Here is a 17,746-nt window from a genome sequence, read left to right on the forward strand (position 1 = left end):
CCGCCTCCACGCATGCGCACGGAGCCAGGGCGGAGAACAACGTCGCGTCGACTTCCGGGTCAGCGGTGGTTCGCAGTGCCCTCCCCGCCCCGCCATGGAGGCCGGGCAGGGTCCCGGCGGCGGGGAGGTCGGCGATCCGGCCGAGGTACTGTCGTTCGCTCGGCGGCGCTGCCTGTGGGAAAGCGCGAAAGCTGCGCGGGAGCCCCGTGGGGCTTGGGGTTGTTTCTGCTGAGGGTGAAGCGGCAGGCTCGGGGCCTCCACACGCCCTCCGCGGGCCGGGGAGGGGGGATTCCTGTCAGCCTTTCGCGTGCCCCTGCCGTGAGCTCCCTGGCGGCCTGCGGAGGCGCGGGGACGGTGCCCTTGAGGCCTTTCCGGCGGGGGGGCAGATGTGGTCCCGGCAGGAGGTGTTCTTCCCGGTACGGGCGGCCTTCTCACGTCTGCCCTTCTCCCGGTCGGCGGTCTGGCAGGGTGCCTGGTCGCACGTCTTTCACGACAGGAGAGGGTCACGCACCTCTGGTGGAAACGTCTCACCTGCTGGCAAAACAGCTGACCAGCTTTCAACAAATATATGCATGTAAACGGACAACACGCATTGTGTAATTACAACCCTGACAAATATTTTTAAAAGGGAGTTAATGAGCTGTCAGAATTCATCAGTTTGGAAGGCTGGTTGCGAGGACTAAAGTAGGGTTTTCTGAAGAAAAAGGAGTGGACTGAGTTGGGATTTGAGTGTGCAGAAAAAACTTTTTCTGCTCTCTCACATGTTTTATAGAAGCATTGGATTTTTTTAATGGTATACTTCATGTGGCATTTATAAACAAAAAGCACCAGTTCCTTAAGTAGAGCTGTGTGAAAGTACTGGCACTACAAGATGTGAAAGTTAGACAAAGTTTTTAATTGAAAAATCCCTCTGAATCTTTCTTTTGCTCACTCTTCCCCCTGAACCTTTCTTTTGCTCATTCTTTTCTAATTTATTTCCCTAATGAAAGAGGGAAATACCTAAGCCCTATGTGCCGACAGAGGAGGAAAGAAGACTCCTCAAGGAATGTGCTGAAGAGAGTGCCCGGTATAGAGGTAAGTCAGTTTGCTGGTAAACTTGATTTGCTTTTCTTCCACCCTTAGTTTTTGTTGTTGTCTGAGGCATCAAGGAAGGAAGGCCCAGGTCAATATATCACAACAGTTCATTAACAAGCTTCACATGGTCTAAAGTTGCATCCCAGTAGTTGTTGATCCATGTAAGATTTACATTTATTAAGAGTTTGCAGGACAGGATTTTTGTAAAAGGTGCAACATATTTTGTAAGGTTTATGCTTTATAACAAGATCCCTTCATATTTTAAATTAATATGCTTGAAACAGATATAATTAATGGAGCGTCTCGTTTATATATCTGAATATTCTTTTTTTTTTTGTTATTTCTACATTTTTATTTTCAATTTTTATTGTTATCTTTAGAATGCAAGAATAAAATAGTTTAGCTTAGAACCATTGCTTTCTGTCTTTCTGGAGACTTGTGAAGAGAACAATGTATAAGTAGTCGGTCAGCTCAATTTTTGGAGAAAATTTCTGTGTCTGTGCATGGCCAGACATTTGGGCTTTTTTCCCCTGTAAATAAAAGCTAAGATTCTCAAGCATGATTCTGCAGTCAGTCATGATTTCTGTACTACAGCCAGTGTACAGGAATAATAAACTTGTGTTGTTTTCACAGAATACTTTGTGTCTCATCTTAATTTATTTGAAATATCAAGGTTACGTTTTTGGGGTTTTTTTCACAAAACATTGAGAATTGATGGCATTACTTCTTAACATTGTTTCTGTAATCCAAAGGTTCAAGACATACCTGTTTTTTATACACCTGGTCAAGAGGTTTGACTGAGCCTTCTGATGTGATTGTTACCTACTGTTTTATCACACACTAGTAGATTACTCTTGATGCTGATAGGTGGCTTAGCAGAAACCAGGATGGATGAAGAATTTAGCAGCTGATTTGCTAAATTTAGCACACTGGGTTCTGATTTCTGCTGGCAGCCAGTACTTTCAGGGGCAACTTCTACGGCATTGTGATTTTAAAGTCACAATTCAAAGTTCTGCTTTATCTTTCTCCATTGCTTTGGCATTTTCCTCTTCTACTTTTATTCAAATACCTGGAAACCTTCAGCTTGTTTGCTAAAATCTAGCTATTTTCCTTATATTTTTATAAGTGAAAAGAGTCAGGTTCGTTAGTAGTAAGATGACGATTGGTAATGCCTTATTGATAATCTCTTTCCTGGAAGACAAGAGGGGATGGAGTTGTTTGTTCTTGAGGTGTTCTGCTGTGAGTTCTTGATTGGCAACGTAACTTACTGCCCTGTTCATCTTTATATAGAGACGGAAGAAACAACATGAAGGTATTGTTGAGAAGCCCCAAATTAGTTTCTTCAGTAATTTCACTTTAGGGAGCTACAACAGTAAGTGAGAGACTTTTTTTCAGGAGTTGTGTACTGTGCTGTTATCTCACTGGGAGAGCTAAGGCCCGTCGCTGTTTTCTAGGTCTCCTGTCTTTGTTTCATCATTCTGCGTTAACATTTACCTAGATTGTTGTTTTCGCTGTATTAAATACATATTATTTGAACACTCCCTTGCAAGAAGTATGGGCTGCCTGTGTGCCAGCCCTGACATCCTCACTTCTTACTGTATCAGTTCTTGTTATTCACAGATAGTTACTATAAATTTGTATATTTTCAGTTTGTTTATTCAAATTTCAAGCTGTAGCCAATTTTTACCAGTTCTTACAAACCCTCTCTGTTCTGCAGTAGTTTCTATTGCTTCTATTTCAGAAATGCTTGCTAGTCATTTCATAATTCAGTTTAATATATGCTTTACTGGTATTACTGATTTTTTAATTATGTTATCATATAATATAAATTCTAATACTGTAAAAATTCACATTACAATCTACAATTTTATCCTTTGCACTTTTAATCTCGCTAACAAAATCAAACCAGATCAATATGACTTTTTCCCCATAAAACCATTTTGACGAGGGTACGTTACATTCCCATCCTTAATTATGTGCTGTTGATATATCAGCCTTCTATTATTTTTCCTAGGATTTATTCTGTTCCTGAAGCAGAAAAAATACTTTTTGCCCATAGCAGTGAAAAGCATCGATATTTTCTGATTTATTAAGCTGCTTTTGTTTTTTTTCACACTTGAATAATTATTCATATTCATTTTTATGTATGAACCCAATTTTCAGTTACATATTACTCTTTTAATTTCTAGTTACCATTTTAGGTCATTTATATGCTCACATACTAGCAGCTGTTTCCACTAAAGTGCATAACCTGTCTTTGATGTCCGGAATATTTGTGTTGGGCCTATAAATAATTTCAAACCTCTAAGGGTTAGACTGAAGTCCTCTGTAATAAGTTCTTTTGGATTTTTTTTTTTAAACACCTGACCCTTGTTTTTTTTTCCCTGTTACAATTTAGCTTCAAATCTGCACTGCCATTCTATATCTCAGAAAATCTAGAACTCTAAGTTTTGGAAAATCTAGGTCTAGAATCTCTAAAAGCATCAGGGTTTTAATCTTTAATAGATTGGAAGATTTTATTCTCTATTTTGAAGTATCACTGTAATCTTGCTTGTGAACCAGGGAGCCAATACTTTTTCTTAAAAGCGACATCCAGTCATATTTACCCTAAAGTGCTGGTTGGACTTTAACCTAGTTTAGACCTGTCAGAATTTGTGAAGGAATAAACTGTTAGTTTGCGAAGTGTATTTTAATACTGTGCTGTCCAAATTCTAAAATATATAATTTATCTTCAAATAAGGACTTAATTAGCAGAGTGTGCATCAAAACACCATAAACATCTAGTGCTGTTGCAAAAATTTCTCCCCTAGGTAAAGTCATTGAGCCTTTTTGTAACATCTACAGACTTGCTTAAAATGTAATTTCATTATGATGCATCTAAATCTTTAATGTAATTAACTTTAGTCTTCTGTCATGTTTGTTATTTCAGTGTCACTGTATCTTAGGTAGGCATGGTGGTCTTTACGAATAGTTTAAAAGTTAATCTTCCCAATATCATAATTATCATTGCTTGAAATAAGCATTCCTTTTATTTCTTGCCATCTTCAATGCTTCCTGCCACCTGAACTCTTTCAATATGATAAAAATCGACATGAATTGTTAAGCTGATTGCAATAGGCAGTAATGCTGTTACATGTTTGTCGTCATCTCTGCATTCCTCACCCTACCCCTGAGTTGTACAGTTTGATCCGTAAGCTACAGAAAAAGCTGCCCTTTAATTTCTTTAAGTTCTTTAATTTCCTGGTGAATAAAACAGGTTACCTAATTTTAATCAATGTAGTTTGAATCTCTGTAAGAGTTAGACTTTTTTCAAAGTTCTTATGTTAAAACAAAATCAAGACTTTTGGTTATCAAAAATTTTTAGAGGCACTGGCCTCTGTGTAACTTGTCTTCCGTCCTGAAGAACTGTGGATGCTTCTCTGGTTTAAAGTTCTGCATCTTGATGCTGTAGCAGTTGTAGCTACACCTGGAATCTTGTCCTTAGAGCTTTATCCCATCTGGCATAGGCTTTTGTATTTCAGGAAGCATGAAGTCTAATGAAGACAGGGTGACTCGTTAACCAGTACTGCATAATTTGTAGTATGTCTTAAAAACTGGAATTGAGAATGTTTCATAATTTATATACAGTTTGTTAATTATATATATACTTATATTCTTATACAAATGAGCTTAGTAAGGCCTCATTTTATTACATATTTTGTTAAATGTGATTGAAAATATTGAAAATTTTAAGCAACTTTTCTTCTTCTTCACAGCTTTTCCTTTGGCTGCAGTGAGCATGCTTGCTACTAGTTTCTTAATTAGGAAAGGTAAAGTGTAAACATACTTTGGGTTAATTTGGATTTGCTCAGATGAAATATATTTCTGCTGTTAATAAAGTTACTGTAATAATGTAATGTCTAATCTACTTGTAATTAAAAGAGGTTCAGACTCTGCAGCTACGTGACTTGCAGTTCCTAAAAATAAAGAAGGAGCAAAACTTTAAATTAAAATCAAATTCATGTTCATTTTATGTTGTTTGGCAGATGCAATATCTCAGTGATTATGAAACAATATATTCTATAGTGTGTAGTAATACTGTGTGTGATATGATTAAAGAGGTAATTCTTAGATCTTTATAATTTTATGGGGAATTCAGATGTTAGGTTTTCTTCAATTTTCTTCAACGTTAAGAGTAAAAGAGTAATCTGCTACCTACAAACATAACTACAGTTAATGTTTTTCAGCTTAATTCTTAATAATTTATTACTAATTACTTTGATCCTCATTTTCAGGTGTTCTAAGAGATAGCTCAAGATTTGGCTCTTTTACGAAAGTTGCATGTAAGTAAAAGCTACATATAAATTCATGCCTTAGGTTCTGGAATCTGTTACACAGATGTAATTCCCATGAGACTAGCTGGCTGATTCCCTGTGATTCCACCCTATAGAATTATAGAACCATAGAATATCTCAAGTTGGAAGGGACTCATAAGGATCATCGAGTCCAACTCCCTGCTCCTTCTAAAACTAAAACTAAACCATACAACCAAGAGCATCGTCCAGACGCTCCTTGAAATCTGACAGGCTTGGTGCCGTGACGACTTCCCTGGGAAGCCTGTTCCAGTGACCGACCACCGTCCCAGTGAAGAACCTTTTCCTAATGTCCAGTCTGAACTTCCCCTGTTACAGCTTCATTCCATTTCCTCGTGTCCTATTGCTGGTCACCAGAGAGAGGAGATCAGCACCTCCCCCTCTGCTGCCCACCTTGAGGAAGTTATAGACTGTGATGAGGTCACCCCTCGACCTTCTCTTCTCTAAGCTGAACAAGCCAAGTAACCTCAGCTGCTCCTTTTGCCCTTGAGTATCTTGCCCTTGAGACCTCTCACCATCTTGGTCAACCTCCTCTGGACACACTTTTATAGGCTGATGTCCTTATACTGAGGCGCCCAAAACTGCACACAGTACTCAAGGTGAGGCCGCACCAGTGCAGTGTGAAGTGGGACAATCACCTGCCTCGACTGGCTAGTTATGCTGTGCTTGATGCACCCCTGGACACGGTTGGCCCTTTTGGCTGCCAGGGCACACTGTTGACTGATATTCAACTTGCCATCAACGCAAACCCCCAGATCTCTTTCCGCGAGGCTGCTCTCCAGCCTCTTGTCCTCCAGTTTGTATGCATAACCAGGATTACCCTGTCCCAGGTGGAGAATCCAGCACTTAGAATCACATAGGTACAACTGTGCCTGAAGGTAGGAGTAAATGATCTGATATATCCAATGAATAAGTTTCACCTTGCTGCGGTTAATTCTATCAGTCAGCAACTTCTTAGCTATGTTTCTTAACTACAATACCTCGTACTGCAAGAACCTATTCGATGTCAAGAGGTGGAGCATTTCATTTATTCACCATCTTTGAATTGTGCAGCATGTTTTGGACCAGTTTTGTCTCTGGGCTTTCCATAGAATTGTAAGATTTGAAATATGCTTGACGAGTATAATGTAAGAATTTAAGATAAAAACATCGCAAATAGATACTGTACAGGCTTACTTTAAATTACTTTGCTAGAGTACACCCACCCCTCCCTTCCTAATATGAAGGTCTTTATTCATGTGTCTCACTTGTCCCATTCAGGCTATTTTAGTGCCTTTTTTTTCCTGGACATTATGTTTGTACAATTGTAGGAAGACAGCAATTTCATGTGAATGATTTTGGATTAAGTATAATCAAAAATAATTAATTAACCTTTTCAATGTAATACCTGACAGTAAAACAGGAAGTTGCCATCTTGCCAATCTGCCCAGATACAGCCAGTTACTCTTACAGTTTACTTCAGTGGGAAGAGGGTAAAACCCATGATTTGTGGTGAAGGAAGTGTTGTTTAAGCAGATAAATGAATGTGAGAGACTAGGGCTGCCATTTGTTTATGCTAAATTCTACTTGCTTTCTTTGAACATCAAACAATGTTATAACACAAGTGTTTCTAATAAATGATAGAACTACTATTTCCCTGATATCTCGTACACATGTCTAGTTAAAGGCTACATTCCTCCTATTTAATAGAACTAAGTTTTGAAATCAAGGGAAACAATACGGAGCAGCTGGACCAGACCAACTATTCTTGATGTTAAGGTTATAAGCCAAAATACTTATGGCTTCTCCTTTTTGATGTACACTGGTAGGCATATGGACTTTCATTTTATCTAAAAGAATTTTCCATAAAATGTGTGTGTTTTGGTTGTTTTTCAGTAGGTAACTTCTTGTGATTTATGTGCATTTTAAATACGGGGATTTTTCTGGAACGTAGTTGGAGTGTAAAAGGCCTGAGTTAAGCAGTTTTCATTTCATCCTCATATTGTTTAGGTCAGATGCCCCTACTGTCTACAGGATCTTCCTGAAAACTGTTGCCAGGGACATAGTTTACAGGACCAAATTATGTCTCATAATTTAACTGCATATTCTTCCTGCAGTGAAATCTGATTAAAGGAAGCAGTGCTGTTGTGTTTTGGTTTGGTTTTTTTTCCTCCATGAGTTCTGAAAAAAGAGCATATGCAATTCCAGGCACCGCTCCTAGCCCATCGCTAACTGATGTTAAACAACAGTAAGACAGTTCAAGACAGTTCTTGCTTTTCTGGTGTCACTGATCTGAGCATACTGCTTCTGCATCTATTGATTACAATAGTCTGTCTTTGATAATGGTGTGTGTCACTTGTGGTTGTTAGAGTCTTTTTCTGAAGAGTATCTATGCCTGGTTACAGTAATTGGTCTTTTATATCTAACTAACATAGTTGAGTCAGGTTTTTTTTAGTCTCTATCTTGCATCTTTCCCTGTTTGCCCCTCTTGGTTTTATCTGGAAGTTGAGAGGTGTTTCATTTTCTAGATAGGAATTTTCAGATTCCAGGATGTTCTTCTGCCTATAGGAATTACTCATAACTTTTCTCAGTAGCCTTCTAGCACTCTGACAATTTAATGGAACTTCTAGTTAGTCCTGACTGATACACTACATTGACAGCATCCCCTTCAACGTAGCATAGAGCTATTGGTCCTCTATCCCTCTTTGGCAAAGAAGGGTGAGATCTCTATGTCCTACTTCATGTTAGCCTGCAGTGGGACCTGGCCTCTTTTATGTATCTTTGATCAGCTTCTCTAAGGTCTTGTCACAGTGAATACAGAAGAAGCAGAGAGCAACAATATCTAATTTACTGTGCTAACTTTGAAAATGTGGATCATCTGGCTGTTAGTTCTGTAATAAGAAAGCCAAATATTTTAGCCAATAACTACCCTGGGTGAAACATCTTCCAGAGAGATGCTTCCACTTTTCTTGACTGGAAGGCCTCAAGAAAAGGAGACTTTCTCTTTGTAATTTATGCCAAATATTAATCAACTTTGCTGCTTAGCTTTATTTTGCTAAATATTTAGTTTGAATTCCTGTTGGCCGTTTTTCCTTTTAGGGCTTGTAATTTTCCCTTTGTGCATATTTATAGTGTTTGAGGTCTGTCTCAATTTTTTTGACCTGCTAAACAGCTAAACCCTTATATTTCTCATTTGTAAACTTCACTCATAGTCGTGGCTGTTCTTCTCTTTTCCCTTGGAAAAGGATTCTTAACCTCCTTTTGAAAATACAGACATTAGAACGGGAATCACAGTTTCAGTACCGGTACAGCAGGGAAGGATAAAATCCCCTTTTATATTGATTCCCAGGCGATGTAATCTACAGCATGAGGACCTCAGAGGATTAATGTTACTGGTAATTAACTCTTTCCTGACTTAAAGATGATTAAGAGTCTTTAGTGTTTGTATTTAGAAAATACTTGCTGCATATGAAAGAAGGATCTAGTTCTTTTCTCCTACAAAATCAAGAACAAAACTTCTATTAATTGCCATTGAATCCTCCATGCTCCTTCATACTCTGTTTGACCCACTCATAAAACTTGAAGAAGCTAGTTGATGGAAGTTATCAGTTTTAAGCCCAGAAAGAACTATCGTGATCATTTATTCTTATGTCCTGTCTAGCAGATAAAAATATCTCATGCGCTAAATTGAAAGCATTTGCCTAGAGATTGCGAGGGTTCAGCTAATTCAGTTGTTTGCCCTCTGGCAACAATTATCATAGAATCCTCTTCAGAAGATACTAAGCCTAATTCTAAGTTTATTTAGACTTTTCTTCGTACTGGTGAGAACCTTTTCAAGATCTGACTGTTCTGATGGATTAAATTAGCAGAATTTACTACCTTTGTTTATTCCTGTTTTATCATCTTTGATAGTTAATTGTTATTTCTGGATCTTGGGAAAAACTGATTGCAATTATTTTCCTTTTTTTTTGTCACTTTTCATTCATCAAGTACTAGCTGAAAGCATCTGATGCTCATGCCATGTCTAAATCATTGCTCTATGTCTCTGTTCAGCTGTTGCATTTGTTTTTAGTACCTTTTGTCTGCAAAAGCAGAGATGATTACTGCATGCTTTTGGTTTAGATCTAAACTGGGTTTTTTCCTTTTATTCAAGATACTGTATAATTTATTTGAAATTATTATTTTAAAACTATGTTGGATGTTACGATACAGTGTATAAAACAATCTTTTTTTCTTTTAAAAAAGTTGCTGGAATGTGTGGATACCTGGCTGGAAAGATATCCTACTTGCCAATCTGTAGCGAGAAATTTAAGAAACTGAAGGATTCCCCAATAGGAGATGTTCTACGACAAGCTCAGAGACATAGTTCACATAAGTAAGAATTTAATTATCTTTTAAATTTAAAACTTACTCTTGAATAGGACATTTTAAACACTAACAGATCAAGGCTACATTTGCAGCTTTAAAAGAGCTTCAGAGCTGCACTTTCCCTTTTTCCTCTATTACCCCTAACCTACCACTTCCAGGAAGCTGTATCTCTATCAGTTGGCCAGCTATAAAACACATATTTTGAGCTCTTTACGTACAACTGATCACTTTGAGGAGTAGAAAAAGAAACATTTTACTTAGCAAAATGTATTCCTTGTAAATTGAGATGTTGTTTTCCCGTGGAATTTACTTACAGTAGTGTGACAGCAGAAGTTGCCTCCTTAGTTTAGAAGAAAACTAAGTTAGCTGAAATGAAATAGTGTTATGTTCTGGAAGTTTTTCCCATAGTTTAGTCTGATTGAAGTAGGAAGAGGGTGGAAATGATTTCAGTGTTTATCAAAGGAAAGACCTCAGTAAACAATATCAGTGCAGGAAGAAGCATGGTGGTCAAACTTACTGCTGTTTGTTTAAATCCTTTACATCTGTAACAGCATTATGCTGTACATATGAGAAACTCATCAGGTTCTTAAAACTATTTCCTGTTTTGTTCCAAAATGTTTTCTACCTCAAGTGGTTTTTAATTGCAAACTGCCTTCGGAATATCTCACTTAAACCCTTGATTCAAAACTGGGAGAATAGTGTTTGGATAGTGAGTAGTAGTCCTGCTCTATATTTGCTAAGATTTGTTTAATGTTTGTAAAGGACTTGATTAAATTCTTAATTACTTTATAAATTCAGATTTATGACAGTTTTGTCTGCAAGATCTATCTTTATTCTGAAATGTTTACATTTTTATGGCATCAAACATAATTTTTTTTTTAGGAATTGCCACTCTATACATTTCCTGTATAAAATCAGCAGAATTGGAGCTGGACTTGTCTCTTCACCCTGCTCCAGTTTCTAATAAGAAATTGTCATGATTGTTAACTGTGTTTACTCTAGGTGAGAACCTGTTTAAATGCCATCATCTGCTGCACCACTAAGTCCCTTCAACCTTTAATGGCCCATTCTTTTGTATCTGTAAAATTTTATTTCCTAAGCGATAAATTTCTTCTTTTTTTTCTTGGTTGAATGATTAATTTAAATTCATTCAAATTGCATTATTGTCATACATGCTACTCTTTTAAGCCAGCAACAGAAATCATTATATTTTGACGGTCATTAGGCATCTACTAATTAATGTATTTTGGTAATTCTGATTTGCAGTTAAAAATAGATAGGGAGCTAAAAGATTAGATAGATTAGATAGTTCTTTAAAGCTGTGTTTGCATATACTTTAAAAATATAATTGAGGCAATAAAATGGCTTTGCTCTGTATGTTTATTGTGAGAATAAAACAAAGACTAATTGCAAATGTTTTTCATATGAAACTGAACGTACAACTAAGCAGAAATTTAAAGTAAAAAATGAATAAATACTCTAGAGACATTCTAGTGGCAACAAATGGTGGCATTCTTGATAAAGAGACATGTTGTGTAGTGGTTTGCAGGGTCACTCCGAGTATGTAGTGAATGCTTTAGAATATCAGGCATCAGTTTCCAGAATATTTTTAATATGATCTTACCTTTCTCTCTTAAGAGAAAATTTGTTGATGTTCCTGCTGAATTCAGCAACTAAATAAACCTTCATAATTTAATTTCCCCAAGATAGCTCTTCATTCTCCTTTTCCTCTGCTGTTTGGTACTGATCAATTACAGCAGCTTCTAATGATGAAGGGTTTTAAATTGCAAATTCTCCCTAAAAGGCCTTTAAAAATAATTGTAGTTCATGCTACCACTAGTTAGTTACGTGGGCACACCCTGTACTATTTGTGTCTGATGTGTTTTTTCTGTCTGAAGACTCCCTGGGGGAAGGGATTGTAATTTTTGTCTTGTAAAGTGCAAAATACTTTGTCTCTTTTGTCTTCTGTTCTGGAGATTTTCAGGTATGAGATAAGTTTCTGGGAGGAAGGGAAGAGTGTTCGGGAAGGGACTATATAGATCTTGGCAATGTAAAGAAAAAAAAAACACCCCAAACTTTTTTTAAGACAATAATTCATATTGGAAACTAAACCGTTTAAAATAAAAGAGTATTTTCTTGAACTGCACATATTGTTACTCTTATAGTTCCATTTTTAACTTTAGTATTTCTGTATTTAATATTTAAATTTATTTATTTATTATTTTCCAGTCGTTCCAGTCGGAAATCTGAATTTTCAGACATGCCTTCTCAGTCATTTACGGAATCTTCTTCTCCAAGAGCTGGATTGCCGCTTTCTTCTAGCTATTCAGATGATTATAGTTCAACAGATAGAGCCCTCTCAAGTTATGAACCCGTTCCATTCAGTGCTTCCCTCAATGAATCTTCACCTACAGGAATTACTGATTACACTATTCAAGGTGCGTTTTGTCTTAATATTTAGCAGTTTGTAGTAAAATGACTCTTGCCTTTCTCTTACATACTTCTCGTACTAAACTATGTATTTGCATCCCATGCGAACATACATGGTACAATATAGTGGTTTTGAATGAAACATCTTGAAGTTCCCAGAACTGTTTTTATACAGAAGGTAAATATATGTATTAGTTTGTATTCTAACTGTAAGCTAAATTCAGGTTGTTTTCATGTTTTGTAGCTCTAATTGCAAGTAAAGATCGTAAATTAACTTAAAAGGTTTAATCTGTTGTGAAACTAAACCTGCAAAAAGCTCAGCCTGACTTGAAGTTCTTTTTTTTTAAGGTGAATATGCCATCCTTTCACTGCACTAAATAAACCATAGTCTCTACCATTTGTCTGCTAGCCTTTTGAGGTTATTTCATTTTCACCATCGGTGCTGCTGTAACTGTGTACTACTATAATTCAGTGACATTAAACTGTTTTTTATAATGTGACAAACATTTAAATCTTCTGAGAACTGAGTGCATATTGTGTTCTGTCTGGCAACAGCTGATTTTCTCACAGAAAACTAAGATGGTTTCAAGTACTGTTCTGTGCAGCTGTTCCCCTCCTTCCAGTGTGAACTCTGTCCTCAGCTATTGCAGGGGAAACACAGGATTCTGAATTCAGGTCTCTCTGGTACACAAAGGAGGAAGTTACTGTCAAATGCGGAGTTTCGTACTTGGAACTAGTTTGGATTTTTTAACTCCTTTATGGAAAAGGTTTTATTTCACAAAAAAGCCCTTTCATGCAACTCGGTTTTAGTTATATAAAAGTATCAGATGTAAATGTGTCAAGGAAATTGTAATTATGCTTCATCACAAATATCAATAGTTGGTAGAACCTTAATTACAGAACCAAGATTCTGCATTATAAATGTAGATAAAAGGATAAAATGTTTATCAGGTGACATATGATGGATGTAGTCCTAATTCTTTGAAAGCAGAATTTAAAGCCTGAATGCAAACCCTTGAGCTTCACTTAGATTTCTCTTCAGAAATCATGAATACATGAAATGTATGATTTTTGTAAATTTTACATAAAGTGACCAGAACTATTTTATCCATCAACAACATGTGGTTGTTAGGATTTCCACTGGGTAAAATGAAGAAAAGGAGTTAACTGCCAATCTTCCAAAGCAGTCTGACAAAATGAAAAGGATAAAAGGAATGGATTAATTAAAGACCACACACATTCTCAGTTGCATTTAGAATTGCAGCTGTTGTGCTCCTTTTCATTTGGGATTGAGTTGTAATTAACTGATATTCTAGAATAGGTTGTAGCCAAGTTGTGGTGTGTAACGCCATTTCTAGTATTTTGGTGTTTGTTTTGTTTTCAGATCCTGCTCCAATTCCAGAAGAAAGTCGTAAAAAAAAAGGTATCACATATGAGGAATTAAGGAATAAACACAGAGAGACATATGAGGTAATGCAACCACCAAAGGCAGAAACTCCAAGCAAGTTTTCACAAGAAAAACCAGTTAAGGAAGGTAATATACTGATTTACAGAAATACATTGTAAATTCAAATATTGGCAATAATGTTAAAAATGGCTTAATTCTGCTTACCCTTTAAGCAATTTATTTTTACAATATCTGCAGGTATCTCATATGTGATGTGGTCTGTAGTTTCATATTTCAAATTAATTCTTTTTTCAAAAATATTGATCTTTCAATAGCAAATTAAAATTCTTCTTCTCCAGCCATATTGCTTGGTACCAGACTGAAAATCTCTTAACTTTTGATTTATTGAATATATCAAGCAACCTCTTTCAACAAGAATTCTCTGAGCTCAGAGCTATACTGAAGAGTTTCAGCTATGGAAGGGGGTGTATGTTTTAGATAGCATTGTTTTCTCAAAATAGAGCACATGGTTAATGGTTTTGAAGGGGCGGTATTTATTTTTATGAATTGTTTCATGTAGAATTAGAGGATTTCTATAGAGGCATTGTTTGTAGAGGTTCATTTTCTACATTAAAACTCAAAGGAAGGAAACAGTATTTGGCAGCAATATTGAGATTTGTTTTCACAGTGAAAAACAAAACTTCACACAGCAAAATAAGAATGCAACGTCCTGAAGAATAAGATGCCATTCAGTCAACTTTTTGAGTCAATTAATTTTTTGAAAAGGAGACACAGAAGCAATTCATAATTGCTTGCTCTAGAACTTTTCTATTTAGTGTGACATCTGTGAAAATGATGTTAGCAAGAGGAATGTTTTACCATTTAACACACTGCTGGACTAGTCAGCTTGAATTGTTTGGGTTTGTATGCAGTGTCCAGTCTTGGCAATCATGTTGCAACAAGATTTGTAGGAATAGCTATCGTCTCCTATCAGGCATAACAGGTGATAACAAGTATAGAAAAGTATATTAACGCAAACAGATCTGAAGCAGTAATAGTAAGCTTTGGAACAGTGTTGCTTAAGAGCGTCAGCCTATTTCATGCTTGTGAATTACTTTCTCTAGATCATCTGTCTTTGGATAGATTTACATGGTCTTGAAATAAAAATTATAAACAATTATTGGGTAATGATTTAAATCTGTTATTTTAAGGATGAAAGCCTTTTTCTCTTATCACGTGACTATGCCAAATGAGACATTAAAAAACTATTGAAGCTGTGGTTTCAGATTGCTTCTAAATTCCGTCAGCTGACATCTCATTAATTTACACAATGTTTCTTTTTCAAGATATTTCTCCACAAATAGAAAGCCTAGACGTCACTTGAAAACCATACACAGAAATCTTAAGCAGCATTCTGCAAACCTTGCCATATTCCACAGCAAATCTTGTGGCTGTGAAATGAGAATATGCATTCATCATTTTATTTTTAGTTATTTGAGGTCTAGAAAAGACCTCTATAAAATGTTGATTAAATATTGCATTCTGTCTGTTACGTTTCTGTGTTCTGTTTGATGGTTATACTCAGAATAGAACTACACTGAGCAGTGCATGAGATTTGTCAATAAACTTTTAAGAGTATCTCTTTGTAATTTTAGGGAAAAAGAGTAAGGAGAGAATACAAAAGTTCAGAAATGTTTTACAAGTGGAAGCACATTTAAATCTACAGTTCAGGGATTCTACTGATGTTGTGGGCTAAGATCTGATTTAGCTTCTTGTGTCACACTGGACATGTTACTTGTTGTATGCCTATTCATACGTTCTGAGTCATTACCCCTTTGTTCATCCTCTTATCTCTGTGTCCTAGGAACCAGACTAGCGAATAGGAGACAGTGGTTTCTGCCCTTTGTTGCAAGGACAGAAGGGAAAACAAACCATGTTTAAACCAGTTTTAAGCAGTCCTTAACTTCCATCTGCTGGTGCCTTCTCCATTCATTGTAGCTGTACAAATATGTGCATCTGCATAGTGATCTGGGCTGGACTATTTTCCAGGGAATGAGCGCAGCCTGCTCAGCTGCCATGGTTAATAGAAATGGAAATCAAATTGTACTTTGAGAGAGCTTCTCATTGTGCCTCACTGCAATATCAATCAGCTTAAAAGAGATTTATCAGTGCATTTTGCTAAGTTTGCTGACACCTCACTGAAACAAGGGCCATACATTCTGCTCTATTCCACTGGTTCTGCTGCAGATAGGTATTAATAAACAGTGGGCTTAGTAATTAACCTGCAAGTAGATTTATCAAGGGGTGTCTGACTAGTGTCAGCATTCCTACTGGATCGTATAGATCCATCCTTTACCCTGTCGGTGATGGCAGTCAGTTACAGACTACTTTGCAGCTCGCTTTCAAGAGAGCATCTTTTCACTTTCTGGTTGTTGTTCAGTGACGCACGACATACTTCTGAATAAATCCGTTAAGACCAGTACCCTGTTTTTTTTTTTACTCTCTGACTCACTCCTCTACTAAAGGAAGCTGCCAAATAATAATGGCTGAGTAGTTTCCTAGTAGGGGTTACTGATTTTTGTTTGTTTGTCTTTGAACGTGTTTTTAACTATCCTGAATCCATCCAACTGTGCACGTAACTAGATTATGTAGCCACGTTATTTATCGTAACATTCCTTGCCTGTTTCCTCCAATTGTGTTTGTTTCATCCACGTTACATTTGTTTCAAAGTAATTACAAATTCTGTAGCGCAGGAATTAGCACAGTAGGCCTCTTGACTGAATATTAATTCATTAAAGAATAATAATTAACAAACTCTTCTCCACATTTATTGAAAAATAGCTTTAATTAGATGTCTGTTGTGCTGTGACTGACATTCACCACTTTAAATGTTAATGCATACTTTTCGGCACCGTATAAGATAAACTTTTGCAGTTAAATTAAGTCGTATGTGACTATTTTTTCTTCTTTTCTTTAGTTAAAGTAAATAAATATGGAGATACCTGGGATGAGTAAGAGCTGAATGAAGAACTGAAGAAAATGACCTCCTGTCAGCGAACTTGAACTTCATCTAGATTAGTCATGAGTATCGGCACCTTTGGTGTGTTCTGCCAGGCACAGCTACTAATAAATGAGGAGAAAATCCTGACTTGCCAGAAGATTAAAAAAAAAAAAGCATTTAACTTAATTTTGCATAAATGGCAAACAAGGCTATTGTGAGGTGTCATGACTATAAACCATTTGTGCTATTGTTTAAGAATGAAAAGGGTAACTGGCAATAACTAATACAAATGTAGAGCAAAAGGTAAAAATGTATGTAAATAAATGGAATCACGTGTATTGGGAAAGGAAAAATATCAGAATATTCTCAAATTTTCAAGGCTTGCATTAAAAGTTACCTGTAGAACTAACCTCTCACTTTGTTTTGTCTGAAAGGGATATGTTGGAAACCTCAAATTGTTGTCAGGCTTGGTTAATAATGTTTGGAATAATACTGTGAACTATTCAGGGAAAAAGGGCTGAGGAGCCTAGCCAAACACATAAGTAAGCATACTTAACTGTTTTTCAAAACTGTTTTCATGGTGCCAGCTATATCTTTAGACCGATATTCTGACTTGCCCACACTAAGTCTCTTAAGACGTCATTTTGGAAGAGAATGATTGAATGGAACTGCAGACATTTAAAATAGCTATATTTAAGTGCAGAAAGTTAAACCTGACAAACTTTGGTAAAAGTTTGAATGGTGTCTTGACTGTTAATATTAGGTTTTGTGTATTTAGCCTATTTCTCAGTTTGTGCATGTCATGACAAAACCCCCATGTTTATGGAGAAAAGATCCGGATCAATGGAATATTGCATTATTATTACTCGTAAGAAAAGAGCTACATTGGCAAAACTACTGAAGAGTATTTCCTAATGTTTGCACTGCCTGCTCTGTCTCAATCAAAATGTCATCTTCCATTGGGGATTCTCATATTCTCAGCTGTGCTATTTCATCTCAGAGTGTTGTGTTTATTTTGGGTTTTTGCCTGTAGGTGACCAAAAACCACGATGAAGTTGATAGCGTAAAAGCATTACTGTCATCCTTGTTGGAGATGAAAAATAACTTACCTACCAAGATGAAAGTTGGAGATGAAAAATAACTTACCTACCAATC

The 17,746-nt window shown here is 36.6% G+C and overlaps 1 protein-coding gene across 1 annotated transcript; it reads left to right on the plus strand.

The window, feature by feature from the left end:
- Nucleotides 1–16: 16 nt before the first annotated feature.
- Nucleotides 17–17,000, plus strand: OCIAD1 (OCIA domain containing 1). The gene is made up of 8 exons (XM_075149049.1): nucleotides 17–145; nucleotides 990–1,074; nucleotides 4,830–4,883; nucleotides 5,349–5,396; nucleotides 9,651–9,780; nucleotides 12,003–12,211; nucleotides 13,588–13,737; nucleotides 16,568–17,000. Exons 1-8 carry the CDS (start codon nucleotides 95–97, stop codon nucleotides 16,603–16,605), a joined length of 765 nt encoding a protein of 254 aa, XP_075005150.1. The 5' UTR covers nucleotides 17–94; the 3' UTR covers nucleotides 16,606–17,000.
- Nucleotides 17,001–17,746: the final 746 nt, after the last annotated feature.

The sequence above is a fragment of the Calonectris borealis genome, chromosome 4, assembly GCF_964195595.1.
Source record: "Calonectris borealis chromosome 4, bCalBor7.hap1.2, whole genome shotgun sequence".
In the NCBI taxonomy this organism is placed as follows: domain Eukaryota; kingdom Metazoa; phylum Chordata; class Aves; order Procellariiformes; family Procellariidae; genus Calonectris; species Calonectris borealis.

Coding starts and splice junctions, on each gene's coding strand:
- OCIAD1 (XM_075149049.1), top strand. CDS start 95: ATGGAGGCCGGGCAGGGTCCCGGCGGCGGGGAGGTCGGCGATCCGGCC. Junction 9,781..12,002: donor CAGAGACATAGTTCACATAA/GTAAGAATTTAA, acceptor ATTATTTTCCAG/TCGTTCCAGTCGGAAATCTG. Junction 13,738..16,567: donor AGAAAAACCAGTTAAGGAAG/GTAATATACTGA, acceptor TCTTTTCTTTAG/TTAAAGTAAATAAATATGGA.